Genomic DNA, 16,145 nt, shown 5'->3' with positions numbered 1-16,145 from the left:
TATAGAGCGCCACCTCTAGGAAGACAGCATTCCTGTTAGCCAAGGGCAGACAATACAAGTCCTTATAGCAATCACCGGCCAAGACGCAACATGCTGCGATTTTTACCTTAGTTGACCGCAGCTGTGAGCGGCCCAATACAAATGAATGGGCTATTGGCATCACCTGTTGTGCGCAACGCAATAACAATACACCCGTGTGCAACAGCCGCCAGCTTCCGGGGGCACTTTGGTCCCCATGAGGAATAATTAAAGGGGTTGTCCCACGGCAGCAAGTGGGTCTATACACTTCTGTATGGCCATATTAATGCACTTTGTAATGTACATCGTGCATTAAATATTGGCCATACAGAAGTTATATACTTACCCCCCTGTGTTGGCGTCCCCGTCTCCATGGCGCCGACCGAAGCCTTCTTCTGCCTCGATTAGACGCGCTTGTGCAGTCTGCTCTTCTGGCAGATAACCCCTTTAAGTAATTACAATCAGATAAATTACCCGTTAAATACAAACCACTTCTGGGGGGTAAATATTCCGCTGCAATAATCACAAACTGCCCCAAATCTCCCCAGGAACCCAGCGAGCGCCTGGAATGCTGCATCATGGGGCGCGGATGTGTGACATCACAATCCACCAATGGGGCGCGGATGTGTGACATCACAATCCACCAATGGGGCGCGGATGTGTAACGGGACATCACAATCCACCAATGGGGCGCGGATGTGTAACGTGACATCACAATCCACCAATGGGGCGCGGATGTGTAACGTGACATCACAATCCACCAATGGGGCGCGGATGTGTAACGTGACATCACAATCCACCAATGGGGCGCAGATGTGTAACGGGACATCACAATCCACCAATGGGGCGCGGATGTGTAACGGGACATCACAATCCACCAATGGGGCGCGGATGTGTAACGGGACATCACAATCCACCAATGGGGCGCGGATGTGTAACGGGACATCACAATCCACCAATGGGGCGCGGATGTGTAACGTGACATCACAATCCACCAATGGGACGCGGATGTGTAACGGGACATCACAATCCACCAATGGGGCGCGGATGTGTAACGGGACATCACAATCCACCAATGGGGAGCGGATGTGTAACGGGACATCACAATCCACCAATGGGGCGCGGATGTGTAACGGGACATCACAATCCACCAATGGGGCGCGGATGTGTAACGTGACATCACAATCCACCAATGGGGCGCGGATGTGTTACATCACAATCCACCAATGGGGCGCGGATGTGTAACGTGACATCACAATCCACCAATGGGGCGCGGATGTGTAACGTGACATCACAATCCACCAATGGGGCGCGGATGTGTAGCGTGATATCACAATCCACCAATGGGGCGCGGATGTGTAACGTGACATCACAATCCACCAATGGGGCGCGGATGTGTAACGTGACATCACAATCCACCAATGGGGCGCAGATGTGTAACGTGACATCACAATCCACCAATGGGGGCGGATGTGTAACGTGACATCACAATCCACCAATGGGGCGCGGATGTGTAACGGGACATCACAATCCACCAATGGGGCGCGGATGTGTAACGGGACATCACAATCCACCAATGGGGAGCGGATGTGTAACATGACATCACAATCCACCAATGGGGCGCGGATGTGTAACGGGACATCACAATCCACCAATGGGGCGCGGATGTGTAACGGGACATCACAATCCACCAATGGGGCGCCATCCGTGGGATCTACGGTCATAGGGACAGAATCTGCTTGGAATCCCCAACATAATCCGGGATTTCCTCTCCGGCCGCTCACACGGACGGAATAGGCCGCGCCACAAGCCACCGGCGACCGGCAGATACTGCCGCCGAACTGAAAGTGGCTGAAAACCTGCTGCAATCCGCATCAAAACCCTTCAGAGCGGGAGATTTGGTACGGAATTGCACACCGGGATTTGGCGGCGTCCTGCGGTGTAATTCCGTCCCATGTGAAAGGTCACTAATATGTATTCATAGCAGAGAATGATCAGCCGACTATCACTGACAGCTCCCGTCTGCATATTAACACATTCTGCCGCAGTTCTCCAGCGCGGCCGATTCACCCAATCAGCTGGCTGGAATCGGCACATGTGACTACACAGCGTGCACGCGGATTGCCTGCAGCAGCCGTGTGCACTACACAGTACAGTTAAGCAGCCGTGTACTACACACTACACTTAAGCAGCACGGGGTTAGGGTTTAGGGTTAGGTTTACGGTTAGGTTTAGGGTTAGTGTTTAGGGTTAGGTTTAGGGTTGGGGTTAGGTTTAGTTAACCCTAACCCTAAACCTAAACCTAACCCTAAACCCTAACCCCGTGCTGCTTAAGTGGAGTGTGTAGTACACGGCTGCTTAACTGTACTGTGTAGTGCACACGGCTGCTGCAGGCAATCCGCGTGCACGCTGTGTAGTCACATGTGCCGATTCCAGCCAGCTGATTGGGTGAATCGGCCGCGCTGGAGAACTGCGGCAGAATGTGTTAATATGCCTCCCGTCTCTCTGCCTCACGTCTGTTTATCCCCCTCACTGCTGAGCTCCGCCCCCCACGTACTTATCACATGACGGTGACATCATCACAGGTCCTTCAGCCACCACTTCTCACTGCTGAGCTCCGCCCCTAATGATCACATGATGGTGACATCATCATAGGTCCTTCAGCCCCACTTCTCCTCCACTCTGCTGAGCTCCGCCCCTCCTGATCACATGACAGTGACATCTTCACAGGTCCTATTGCAGTATAGCAGATACAGAGCAGGTTGTGGTCACTGCTGTTCTCTCTGTTATCAGCCAGCTTTCTTCACAGACTTGTATAGAGGTAAGAGGCGGCGGAGGGTCTTGTGGGGAGGTCAGACACGGTCCATGTGGTTATTACTACAGGGGTGCGGGGGAGGTTATCCTCCAGTGGAGGGGGATGTATATGAGAGCGCTCACACAGGGGTGCGGGGGAGGTTATCCTCCAGTGGAGGGGGGGAATGTATATGAGAGCGCTCACACAGGGGTGCGGGGGAGGGTATCCTCCAGTGGAGGGGGGGAATGTATATGAGAGCGCTCACACAGGGGTGCGGGGGAGGTTATCCTCCAGTGGAGGGGGATGTATATGAGAGCGCTCACACAGGGGTGCGGGGGAGGGTATCCTCCAGTGGAGGGGGGATGTATATGAGAGCGCTCACACAGGGGTGCGGGGAGGTTATCCTCCAGTGGAGGGGGGAATGTATATGGGAGCGCTCACACAGGGGTGCGGGGGAGGTTCTCCTCCAGTGGAGGGGGGGGATGTATATGAGAGCGCTCACACAGGGGTGTGGGGGAGGTTATCCTCCAGTGGAGGGGGGATGTATATGAGAGCGCTCACACAGGGGTGTGGGGGAGGTTATCCTCCAGTGGAGGGGGGATGTATATGAGAGCGCTCACACAGGGGTGTGGGGGAGGTTATCCTCCAGTGGAGGGGGGATGTATATGAGAGCGCTCACACAGGGGTGCGGGGGAGGTTATCCTCCAGTGGAGGGGGGGATGTATATGAGAGCGCTCACACAGGGGTGTGGGGGAGGTTATCCTCCAGTGGAGGGGGGATGTATATGAGAGCGCTCACACAGGGGTGCGGGGGAGGTTATCCTCCAGTGGAGGGGGGATGTATATGAGAGCGCTCACACAGGGGTGCGGGGGAGGGTATCCTCCAGTGGAGGGGGATGTATATGAGAGCGCTCACACAGGGGTGCGGGGGAGGTTATCCTCCAGTGGAGGGGGGAATGTATATGAGAGCGCTCACACAGGGGTGCGGGGGAGGGTATCCTCCAGTGGAGGGGGGATGTATATGAGAGCGCTCACACAGGGGTGCGGGGGAGGGTATCCTCCAGTGGAGGGGGGATGTATATGAGAGCGCTCACACAGGGGTGCGGGGGAGGGTATCCTCCAGTGGAGGGGGGGATGTATATGAGAGCGCTCACACAGGGGTGCGGGGGAGGTTATCCTCCAGTGGAGGGGGGAATGTATATGAGAGCGCTCACACAGGGGTGCGGGGGAGGTTATCCTCCAGTGGAGGGGGGAATGTATATGAGAGCGCTCACACAGGGGTGCGGGGGAGGTTATCCTCCAGTGGAGGGGGGAATGTATATGAGAGCGCTCACACAGGGGTGCGGGGGAGGTTATCCTCCAGTGGAGGGGGGAATGTATATGAGAGCGCTCACACAGGGGTGCGGGGGAGGTTATCCTCCAGTGGAGGGGGGGGATGTATATGAGAGCGCTCACACAGGGGTGCGGGGGAGGTTATCCTCCAGTGGAAGGGGGGATGTATATGAGAGCGCTCACACAGGGGTGCGGGGGAGGGTATCCTCCAGTGGAGGGGGATGTATATGAGAGCGCTCACACAGGGGGGCAGGGAGGTTATCCTCCAGTGGAGGGGGGGATGTATATGAGAGCGCTCACACAGGGGGGCGGGGGAGGTTATCCTCCAGTGGAGGGGGGGATGTATATGAGAGCGCTCACACAGGGGGGCGGGGGAGGTTATCCTCCAGTGGAGGGGGAATATATATGAGAGCGCTCACACAGGGGGGCGGGGGAGGTTATCCTCCAGTGGAGGGGGGAATGTATATGAGAGCGCTCACACAGGGGTGTGGGGGAGGGTATCCTCCAGTGGAGGGGGGAATGTATATGAGAGCGCTCACACAGGGGTGTGGGGGAGGGTATCCTCCAGTGGAGGGGGGAATGTATATGAGAGCGCTCACACAGGGGTGCGGGGGAGGGTATCCTCCAGTGGAGGGGGATGTATATGAGAGCGCTCACACAGGGGTGCGGGGGAGGTTATCCTCCAGTGGAGGGGGGATGTATATGAGAGCGCTCACACAGGGGTGCGGGGGAGGGTATCCTCCAGTGGAGGGGGATGTATATGAGAGCGCTCACACAGGGGGGCGGGGGAGGTTATCCTCCAGTGGAGGGGGGATGTATATGAGAGCACTCACACAGGGGTGCGGGGGAGGTTATCCTCCAGTGGAGGGGAATGTATATGAGAGCGCTCATACAGGGGTGCGGGGGAGGTTATCCTCCAGTGGAGGGGGGATGTATATGAGAGCGCTCACACAGGGGTGCGGGGGAGGTTATCCTCCAGTGGAGGGAGGAATGTATATGAGAGCGCTCACACGGGTACGGGGAGGTTATCCTCCAGTGGAGGGGGGAATGTATATGAGAGCGCTCACACAGGGGTGCGGGGGAGGTTATCCTCCAGTGGAGGGGGGATGTATATGAGAGCGCTCACACAGGGGTGCGGGGGAGGTTATCCTCCAGTGGAGGGGGAATGTATATGAGAGCGCTCACACAGGGGTGCGGGGGAGGTTATCCTCCAGTGGAAGGGGGGATGTATATGAGAGCGCTCACACAGGGGTGCGGGGGAGGTTATCCTCCAGTGGAGGGGGATGTATATGAGAGCGCTCACACAGGGGTGCGGGGGAGGTTATCCTCCAGTGGAGGGGGATGTATATGAGAGCGCTCACACAGGGGTGCGGGGGAGGTTATCCTCTAGTGGAGGGGGGGGGGATGTATATGAGAGCGCTCACACAGGGGTGTGGGGGAGGTTATCCTCCAGTGGAGGGGGATGTATATGAGAGCGCTCACACAGGGGTGTGGGGGAGGTTATCCTCCAGTGGAGGGGGATGTATATGAGAGCGCTCACACAGGGGTGTGGGGGAGGTTATCCTCCAGTGGAGGGGGGGGATGTATATGAGAGCGCTCACACAGGGGTGTGGGGGAGGTTATTCTCCAGTGGAGGGGGGATGTATATGAGAGCGCTCACACAGGGGTGCGGGGAGGTTATCCTCCAGTGGAGGGGGGGATGTATATGAGAGCGCTCACACAGGGGTGCGGGGAGGTTATCCTCCAGTGGAGGGGGGATGTATATGAGAGCGCTCACACAGGGGTGCGGGGGAGGTTATCCTCCAGTGGAGGGGGGGATGTATAAGAGAGCGCTCACACAGGGGTGCGGGGAGGTTATCCTCCAGTGGAGGGGGGAGGTTATCCTCCAGTGGAGGGGGGGATGTATATGAGAGCGCTCACACAGGGGTGCGGGGAGGTTATCCTCCAGTGGAGGGGGGGATGTATATGGGAGCGCTCATACAGGGGTGCGGGTATCCTCCAGTGGAGGGGGAATGTATATGGGAGCGCTCACACAGGGGTGCGGGGGAGGTTATCCTCCAGTGGAGGGGGCAATGTATATGAGAGCGCTCACACGGGGGTGCGGGGGAGGTTATCCTCCAGTGGAGGGGGGATGTATATGAGAGCGCTCACACAGGGGTGCGGGGAGGTTATCCTCCAGTGGAGGGGGGATGTATATGAGAGCGCTCACACAGGGGTGCGGGGAGGTTATCCTCCAGTGGAGGGGGGATGTATATGAGAGCGCTCACACGGGGGTGCGGGGGAGGTTATCCTCCAGTGGAGGGGGGAATGTATATGAGAGCGCTCACACAGGGGGGCGGGGGAGGGTATCCTCCAGTGGAGGGGAATGTATATGAGAGCGCTCACACGGGGCGGATTGTCCGCAGGACGCGGCGCAGAGGACGATATTGGCAATCAGTGCAGAACTTCTCCTGTTTTTCCCGCAGCCTTTAGTTGTGAATTCCGTCTCCTGGATGATAGAAATCCCCCCAACAATCCCACAAGACGCCGTAATCACCAGCAGGAAGCTCTTCGCTGCGCAGTTTAATCTCGCGGTTTGAAGTAAAGCCGTGCGGATTCTAACGGACGCGGAATTTCAGCCCCATAGAGATAACATTGTGAGGCAGAATATCCGTGCGACTAATTCCATCCCGCGGGAAAGTTCCCTAAAGGCCCCAGAGGAATTGTAGCGTCACCCCCGAGTGTCGCTCTTATGGATGCTCTACTTACGGGCGGACCGGCCCCCTGTTATTGGCCCGGGCGTCGCTCTTACGGCTGGACTGGCCAATCTTTTCTACTGTTGGTCTTTGCCCGGTCGCCATGTAAGTGTGTCCTCACGCATCCCAACAGTTCCTAATTAGTCGGTATGACCAGCCACCTGCTTCATTCCAAGCTCTGGTAACGGGGTGAAATCTCTTCTCTGCGTCGTAGAGGCGTCTAGTGGCCAACAAGCTCTACAGAAGCAGAAGAAGAGGTCACTACACACAAGGGGCCTCCGAGAGCCTCTTATAGGCCAAAGGTGGAACCAGCTTCAGGGTCTCAGGTGACAAGACCGTTCATCTAATCACCACAACTCTCATCATTTATATATCTGCCTGAGATGGAGCCGCAGGACGAGTTTTGCAGCGAAACAACTACTTCTAGGAGCTGTTTTTTTTTCTTCTTTGCATACGCCGGTATTACGATGCCAGTCCTAACTAACAAAGAAGAGAGAATGTACTGGGCAAATCGCTGAAACATGTCGGCAAGACTGTTGGAGATCTAACAATCTTTATTTGTATAGCGCCAACTTATTCCGCAGCGCTTTCAGGCATGGATAAATGCAAAACAATACAACAATTACAATATAAGGTACATTGGGTTAGACACAAATGGGGTGGGGGAGGTACAGGAGGTACAAGGGGGGAACGAGGCGTTAGGGGATTTCATGTAGAAATCAGTTGTTAGAAAGCAAACGGGGTGGGGCAGGTAGAGGTTATATGTGATAGGCAATGTGGAAGGTGTGGGGGAGCCATAGGCAGGGGCGAGGGACTAGGTCAGGGGATTCGGTATGCCTCCCTGAAGAGGTGCGTTTTTAAGGTGCATCTGAAATTTCGTGCATCGGGAATTGTCCGGATGCCTTGGGGTAGAGCGTTCCAGAGGATGGGTGCTGCTCTGGTGAAGTCCTGTAGGCGAGCATGTGAGGTTCGTATTACAGGGGTGTTTAGTGGGGGGAGAGGAAGAGAGAGAGCTCCCCCCTGTTCCGCGCTGCTACCACCCCCCCCCCCCCCCCCCCCCCTGCGCTCCACCACACCACGCCCCCACGGCGCCCCCCGAATCTTTTCACCCGAGTAGTGAAGTACTCGAAAATCGCGGTGCTCGATTGCAAAATCAGCCTTACCGAGTACGTTCGCTCATCTCTAGTCATGGATAGTTGGGCGTTTGTTGCATGCAGATTGGGAGTTCCACAGGGCACATTTGAATGGGGCAGTGGGGGCATTTTGGTGGAGAGCAATGCAGGGTGGGCCTGGGTTGGGTGATATTTCGCTCTAGGGTTAGTAGTAGCAGGGTACCGAGGGTGAGCTTGTGGTTAGGCGATTTGTGAGGGTGGCTGAGGTGTTTCTTGGCCGTATGGGGGGTTGGAGGCGTCTGAGGAAGTTGAAAAGTGCATGTGAGCCGTACGTGGGTGAGGAGAGGAGAGGAGTGATGTGGATGGAGCGTGTTGTGGCTGGGCATTGGGAATGTTTGTTTATGACGGAGTGGCTTTTGCAGGTACTGCAGCCATGGGGGTATTTATTTAACAAAGTGAAAACTATCCAACAAATTGGCATAAATATATCGGTTGAAAGTAGTTCCATTCTTTGAAGCCTACTGACATCTTAAGTATTTCTGACATAACCTAGAACTATGTTTAGGATCCTTGTCTTGCTGTAATATGAACCTCTGACCATCTTGTGTATCAAACTGGTGTGGTAGCCCTTTTTGCCCAGTGTGCCAGTCACCCTCTGCAAGCTGCCAACTCTGGATCCAACCGAAGAGCCCAGACCATCATGCTTTCCCCTCCATGTTTGACATTTGCTATCGCTCACTCGTGAACCATCGTTTCACCTACTCAACGGCATACAAAAACCTTGTGTGACATAGCAAATATATCAAATTTGACTTATCAGCCCAGAAGACCTCCTTCTACTCTGCAGTAGTCCACTGAAGGTGCTGCATGGCCCAGCATGCCTTTTTGATTCTTTTAGACTTTTAGTGGCTTTTTTACGGATACTCTCTCGAACTTGCAGATAGAAGTCTTCTCTTCACAATTAAAATCAAAATGTGTTGAATTTTTGTTGTCCCGCGCCGAAACAGTTTTTTTTTTTTTTTCAATAGGCCCCCTGTTCGGCGTGAGACAAACCCAATGCATGTGTTAAAAAAAAAACGTTTAGTACTTACCCGAATCCCCGCGCTGCGGTGACTTCTTCCTTACCTTAGCAAGATGGCCGCCGGGATCTTCACCCAGGATGCACCGCGGGTCTTCTTCCATGGTGCACCGTGGGCTCTGTGCGGTCCATTGCCGATTCCAGCCTCCTGATTGGCTGGAATCGGCACACGTGATGGGGCGGAGCTACGAGGAGCTGGACTTGAATTTTTATTCAATTGACATTAACACAGTTTAAGGTGTGTTAAGGCTATTTTCTCATGGGCGCGTGCAATATCAGTGCATGAAAAGTGGTCTGATATCGTGCTCAGGAACATGCGATATGCCCACGTATGTCAAAAATGCCTCTCGCTTCAGTATAGTTGCGATCCTCCAGCGTGGCTTTTTTCCAATGGGAATACTCACAACGTTGTGCGATGCGTTTTCCAGCCCCTTTGAAGACAAATGGTCAAGGTGTTCCAAGGGATCGCCCAAAGATAAGGCATGCCATGTTTTTTTTTTCCTGCACCCCAAAGCGAAAAAAAAATCGCCCATGTATATGACACCATTCAAAAGAATGGGGTTCATATTCATGCAAGATTTGTGTGTCTTGCAAATCTCGTGTGATATATATTTTTGGCCGTGTGAAAGCAGCCTAAAATGTTTGACCTGTAGTGAAGTAATATAGTATCTCCAGCATTTAGACAGCATTGTTCCTCAGACACTCAGAAAGGAGGGAACAGGGAGGTTCAGGGCTGAAGAAGAAAACCACCAGACAATTCATTAAGGAACAATCATAGAATGTAACTATAATTTTCAAAATCTTAAAGGGGTTGTCTCGCACCGAAACGGTTTTTTTTTTCCATAGGGATCTTCGGCGCAGGACAACCCCAAAGGATGTGTTAAAAAAAAAAAAAATTTATTACTTACCCGAATCCCCGCTCTGCGACGTCTTCCTTCTTCTTTCTTCACCAAGATGGCCGCCACATGGATCTTCACCCACGATGCACCGCGGGTCTTCTCCCATGGTGCACCGTGGGCTCTGTGCGGTCCATTGCCGATTCCAGCCTCCTGATTGGCTGGAATCGGCACACGTGATGGGGCGGAGCTACGAGGACCAGCTCTCCGGCACGAGCGGCCCCATTCACCAGGAAGAAGACCGCACAGCGCAAGCGCGTCTAAAAAAGCAAGAAGACATCAGAATTAGACGGCACCATGGAGACGGGGACGCTAGCAACGGAACAGGTAAGTGAATAACTTCTGTATGGCTCATATTTAATGCACGATGTATATTACAAAGTGCATTAATATGGCCATACAGAAGTGCTTAACACCACTTGCTGCCACGAGACAATCCCTTTAAGGTGGTCTCTCTATGCAATATGGTGACCCTGACAGCCAGAACCCCTGGAGGTAAGACCGCAGATGAGAGATGGAGCAGGGGGGTAACAGGGGAAACAGAATGCCGGCTGGACTACCGGCTCAGACTTGGTGAAGAGGAAATCCAACAGTGTTGTTGCTGCTGTTTCACATTGGTGATCCGAGCTGCTGGAGCGCCGAGAAGAGGAAGGAAAAACTATAGTGACTGTAGCACTCCAGCGGTAAAGGATGAAACTGCATGGGAGCCGGCGGTAACCTAGATAACCATGATAATACAGATAGGAGGAATCACAGACTAGGAAGTGGCAGAAGGTAGAATTCGATAAGAGCAGATGGCAACTAAACAGATTTTTTTTGCGTAAGATAGGAGGTTTTTTTAACATACTATATATCCACAGAATATGCCATAGATGATAATGTGGGTTCGGCCTCTGACACGCACCCACTATATGTGCAGCCAGGGGTCCACAGCAGGTACATCCAAGAGGACAATGAATGAAGAGGCGGCCACACATGTACAGCTCTCTGTTCACATCTATGGGAGATATGGAAACAGCTTGGGCAGCAACCTAGATATTTATGGCAAATCCCTAGAATCCATATAGTGAAGAACCGGAGAACCTGATTCTATCAGTGATCAATAAGTGAGGAGCTGTATGTCACACATGATGAGGTTTCCTGTAGGATTTAGAGCCTCTTTATTATTTTTTTTTTTCATTTTAAGGTGCAGTACTAGACCCCTCCAGTTTTCTCAAAAATTTGGTCTTTCTCCTGAATGATCCATCAAGGATGAGGAAGGACGGGAGTGAAGTTACCAAAATAATATTAAACCTCTCCTTAGAGATCATCTACCTGCTGACCGGAGAGGTAAGCTTTCTAGATTTCTATATTTTTCTATTATTTAACATTCAGACTAAGACCAGAGAAAACAATCCAGTGTTCTATAGAACAGTTTCTAGACCTTCCAAGTGAGGGAGAACTAAAGAACTGAGCAGCAGAGAATGTGAAGATCGGCCACCAATATGGTCAGTTCTGTATGGTGGGAACCAATGAGCTAATAGTAATGTTGTAGGAGCGATGAGAATGGTAAGTAGGCTCCTTGTAATGAGGAGGGAAGGGCAGCCAGGAACCAGCAGGATCACAGGGACTGAGTTTGACCTGGAGATTTGGATTTTTGTCACTAGGTTGACATCTATATAGACAAGACTGACGATAGGAGGAGCACATGGACCACCTACTCTGCAATTATATTACTTCCCTTTTTATCCCTTAGGATACATGTATGTTTATTCTAGGTACTCTTAACCCCTTGAGTGGCGGGTTTCCTACCACCCTGTCGTGCCCACCAGGGCAGGTTTTTTAAAATGGTCTAATCATTGAATTTCAACTAATTTTGCAGTTGCGTCTCAAGAGCCATAACTTTTTCATTTTTCCATTGACACGGCCATATAAGGGCTTGTTTTTTGCGGGACAAGTTGTCATTTTTTAAACAGGGGGGAGGAAAAAAAGAAATGGGGACAAAAGAAAAAAAGGGGCCATGTCATTAAGGGGTTAAATGTATTAACTTCCTTCTCTGGGTCATTACGACGCACGGATACCACATGTGTGATTGTATTTTTAATTTTTTACAAAGTAAAGGGAGACAAGTGTTTTTATAATTTTTTTAAATAATTTTTTTCCTTTTTTTTATTTTTTATTTTTTTTATTTTTATTTTTTTTCTTTTGTCCCTTTAGGGGACTTCCACAGGGACCCATCAGGACCCCTGATCACATTCCGGGGGTCCGATGGTGACAGCCGTTTACATGCTGCAGTGACAGCCCTTTACATGCTGCAGTCACATAGACTGCAGCATGTAAGGGGTTAACACAGCAGAGATCGGAGGTTTTCTCTGATCTCTGCTGTAAGAGCTGGTACCTAGTTGTCCTCTGACAGCCAAGCACCAAGCTCTCCTTGCCACAGAGACCATCGGCTTGCTTCTGACAAGCCGATGGTCTCTATGGCAACCTGTAAACAAAGCAGGAGGTTTCCGGCATGTCGGCAATATCTTCTGCTGGTTTTTCAAAGCCCTTGCTTTGTTCTCTGTGGGTCTGTGCAGGCAGAGCACACTGTCACAGCTTGTGGCATTGTGCTCTGCAGCTCCCATAGTGATACACAGCCCGGAAATCTTCCGGGCTATGTCGCTATGAGCAGTGGAGCTCGTCCCGGAAAATTTCCGGGCGTGCCACTCAAGGGGTTAAAGGGTGATTTTATTTTTTTTATTTTTTTTTCTTCATTCAGTTTGTAATTGGTATAACCAACCTGCTTTAATGCTTTTCAATCCAGTGTCTGACCTCATCATACGTTATTTCCCTGTGTATGTTTCCAACACTGTGAAGAGAGCATCCACATCAGAGCTCTCTTCTGCATGGTGTAATATACATATTAACTCTTATTGATTAATCTTCAAAAAATTGCTGATAAAATCATCATGGCAGTTTATGTTTGTGTTTCTGTAGAGTAATTCCAAGGAATCACAATGCGCTTTACCAACCATGATAAATAAGAGCTGGGGCATGTGGTAGGGAAATTGGATTGGAAAGGGTTAATTATTCCTTTCTGAACATTGTTCTCCTCAATTGGGTCTTCTAATCTCATTGTGACTGCCTGGGAATTACTTGTCTCCCTTTGACTCCTACAAAGAACGATCTTGGGTCACTTGGTCTTCCTGGATGATGAAATTACATGGACTGTACCACACAGGCTCTTCACAGGGGGACACAAACTCCTATCCCAGTTACTTATAATGAAGAAGATGGCTGATCCTGACTGTCTACTTCTAGTCTGTGGATTATCTAGGTGAATGTAGAAGGCAATGATGATCTCGGCAGACAGAGCTGGTATTGGCTGTGGCTGGTCATGTGATGCTCTACTGATGCATCATGTTACTGATAACAGCATAGAGGAAGCAGGGAGAAATCTAATGCTAAAGAGGCTGCACTGCATGGAAGTGAATGTACATGGGAGATGCCCAGAGTGAGAGACAAGCAGGTGAGCGGGCAGGGATAGAGAAACGTGTTTTCACTGGATGCCCCTTTACATTCACTTACTTCTGATTTTCCAACCACATCCGCTAGAAGTTTGTCTGAAGCATCTGCTACTCTTTCAGTAGAATAATATTTTCTGACATTTCTTTTGATCTTCCCTCCCATTAATGTCAGATTGGGCCCCTTGTTCATGGGTTTAGTGTCTTCCCTCCTGTAACATACAATATATGAAGGTTTCCATCATGTTCTCTCCTTTACCTTCCTTCTCACTGTAATAATGATATATAATGACGGGGACCAACAGCAAGGCCTATCACTGCAAAATGTACTCGGAGTGGGCATCCGCCTCCGGATCCCGCAGCGAGTACTGCCCATAATATGCTATGTAAAACCGCTTTTCCCTGCCCACAATGGAAATCAACTGCGTTTTTCTGCTCTCGGCGGAAGAATCGTAGCGTGTTCTATTTTAGTGCGGGCCACGCATGGACGGCTAACACTAATGTCAATGTAAGCTATCTATGCCGTGGCCCTTCCACAGTGAGCAGTGCAGATGGACCGCAGAATCCGCATCATGGACTAGCAACGGCACGTCACACTCTGTACTGCGCATTTTAGGCAGCGCGACAGCTGGCACATCAGCAGTACAGAAGCTGTCTGTACACAAAGCCATCAGAGAGGTACGCAGGGCTCACCACCGGGACACAGTTAGATTCCGCTGCAAAATCTTGCAGCCGGAATCCGACCCTTCATGTGCAGGTGGCCTTAGGGTGAAGGGTTATACAGAAGGTATTACTGCAGTAATCACAGTTGGTTGATTCAAGCTCTGATGTTTGTGGTACCGCAGAGATGGATATAAATGATGTTTCAGGAATAATCGGCCTAAATTAGAGGCAACATTCTGATTGTATGCTATCGCTATAAAAGGGTCTTGTGCTCCCCCTGCCTATCTCTGGAGCGATCGCCCTGACAAGAGCGACCCCACTCAATTTTGGTTAACCTTGCTGCAACCCTACAAAACTCTTAAGACCAACACCCAAAAATGCCGGAGTGCAGCAGTACTTGTGTATCCAATTGCTATACTAGTCTGTCATCTTTATCCGACGAAAAAGTCCTGCAGTTGGTGCTGGAGGCTCGGAAGAAAAGAGCCTTAAGATCTTTATCTCTTTCCTGATTGGTTTTATGAGATCTTCCACAATTTTCACAGTCCATCTTCGGACTTGTTCTATTTTGTACATGACGTCTCCAGAACTGAACACCATATTCCAGTTGTGTTCTCGCCAGACCTCTATACATCAGGATCACAATCTCTCACTTTGTACTGAAGAAAGAACACCGGGTTCAGTCCTCTACATGTCTCTCTCCATACACAGGATTACATGATGGTGAAGAAGACATTAGGTGACGGTACGATTCCCAACAGCCATCTCCATGAGTCAGGAGGATGGAGCAGGAGCCAGAGCCCCATCACAGAGGCTCCTCCTCACTTACCGATACATGAGCAGAAGATCCTAGAACTTACCAACAAGATCACTGAGCTGCTAACTGGAGAGGTGACCCTGCTGGGAATGCTGGGAAATTATACAGTAACAGCACTAGAGGAGTCTGGGTAATGACGGTATCATTGTGTTGTCAGGTTCCTATAAGGTGTCAGGATGTCGCTGTCTATTTCTCCATGGAGGAGTGGGAGTATTTAGAAGGACACAAGGATCTGTACAAGGACGTCAAGATGGAGAACCACCAGCCTCCGATATCACAGGGTAAGAAAATACATTCGAGATACAGTATATGTAACACTATATTTATTTACTGTCTTGAGGCCCTGATACCATCATGTGCAGTGCATTTCCATATGGTAAACAGTAGGTGTACACAATTTCATGAAGAGACATGTTGCATTGAATAGATAATGCTGCTGGTATCAATAAGGAAATATTTTATTATCACCCCTGACTGTAAAGCACTAGTTTTAACCAATTAGGTCATGCTGGGCACAATTTCTTTCTAAATCTTCACTACATCCTCCTAATTATAGCAGCCATTGGTTATTCAGCGCAGCGAGGCCGGCGCACCGATCCCAATCACTGGCCTATATGTCGGAGAGAAGCTCAGACCAGCATGCATCCCTGAGTGCATCTCCCATCATATCACTCATGCCCCTAAGGGGCGCTCCGTCTTTTTTCTTCTCATCCATTCCCATAACAAGCCTCTCTACTGCCCCAAAAATACTCAGATTTGATTCAGTAAATGGATTGCACCAAGATTGCAAGTTATCCCTTATCCATAGGATGGCTGATAACCTGCTGATCGGTAGGGGTCTCATCGCTGAGACACCCGCTGATCTCCAGAATGGAACTCTCATGTCCGTTCTGCCTGTCACTGTGGGGGTCGCTTCTCCCTCCGCAGTGATGTCAGCATGAAGGGAGCGCTGACCGAGCATGTACCGTCAGTCCTCCATTCATTCCAGTGGGGCTGACGGAAATGCCTAACAGAGCTTTCTACGCATAACCACTGAAAGCAAATTAAGTGATAGTAACATAGTATGTTAGGCTGAAAAAAGACATCTGTCCATCCGGTTCAGGCTATTCTCCCCCCCCCCAATGTTGATCTGTTGATCTGAAATAGTTTTGTATCATCTGCAAATATTGATATTTTACAGTGCAATTCTACTACCAGGTAATTAATATATTAAAAAGAAT

The 16,145-nt window shown here is 50.7% G+C and overlaps 1 protein-coding gene across 1 annotated transcript in view; it reads left to right on the top strand.

Moving 5' to 3' along the window:
- Positions 1-16,145, top strand: part of LOC136612665 (oocyte zinc finger protein XlCOF8.4-like) — a 150,470-nt gene that overhangs the window by 121,725 nt on the left and 12,600 nt on the right. The window contains exons 2-4 of the mRNA XM_066593207.1: positions 11,150-11,292; positions 14,820-14,999; positions 15,083-15,206. Coding sequence (XP_066449304.1) covers positions 11,215-11,292; positions 14,820-14,999; positions 15,083-15,206 — 382 coding nt within the window. The 5' untranslated portion in view covers positions 11,150-11,214. The remainder of the gene's footprint in view (positions 1-11,149; positions 11,293-14,819; positions 15,000-15,082; positions 15,207-16,145) is intronic.

The sequence above is a fragment of the Eleutherodactylus coqui genome, chromosome 1, assembly GCF_035609145.1.
Source record: "Eleutherodactylus coqui strain aEleCoq1 chromosome 1, aEleCoq1.hap1, whole genome shotgun sequence".
NCBI lineage: Eukaryota > Metazoa > Chordata > Amphibia > Anura > Eleutherodactylidae > Eleutherodactylus > Eleutherodactylus coqui.
This window is presented reverse-complemented; position numbering and strand designations above follow the sequence as displayed.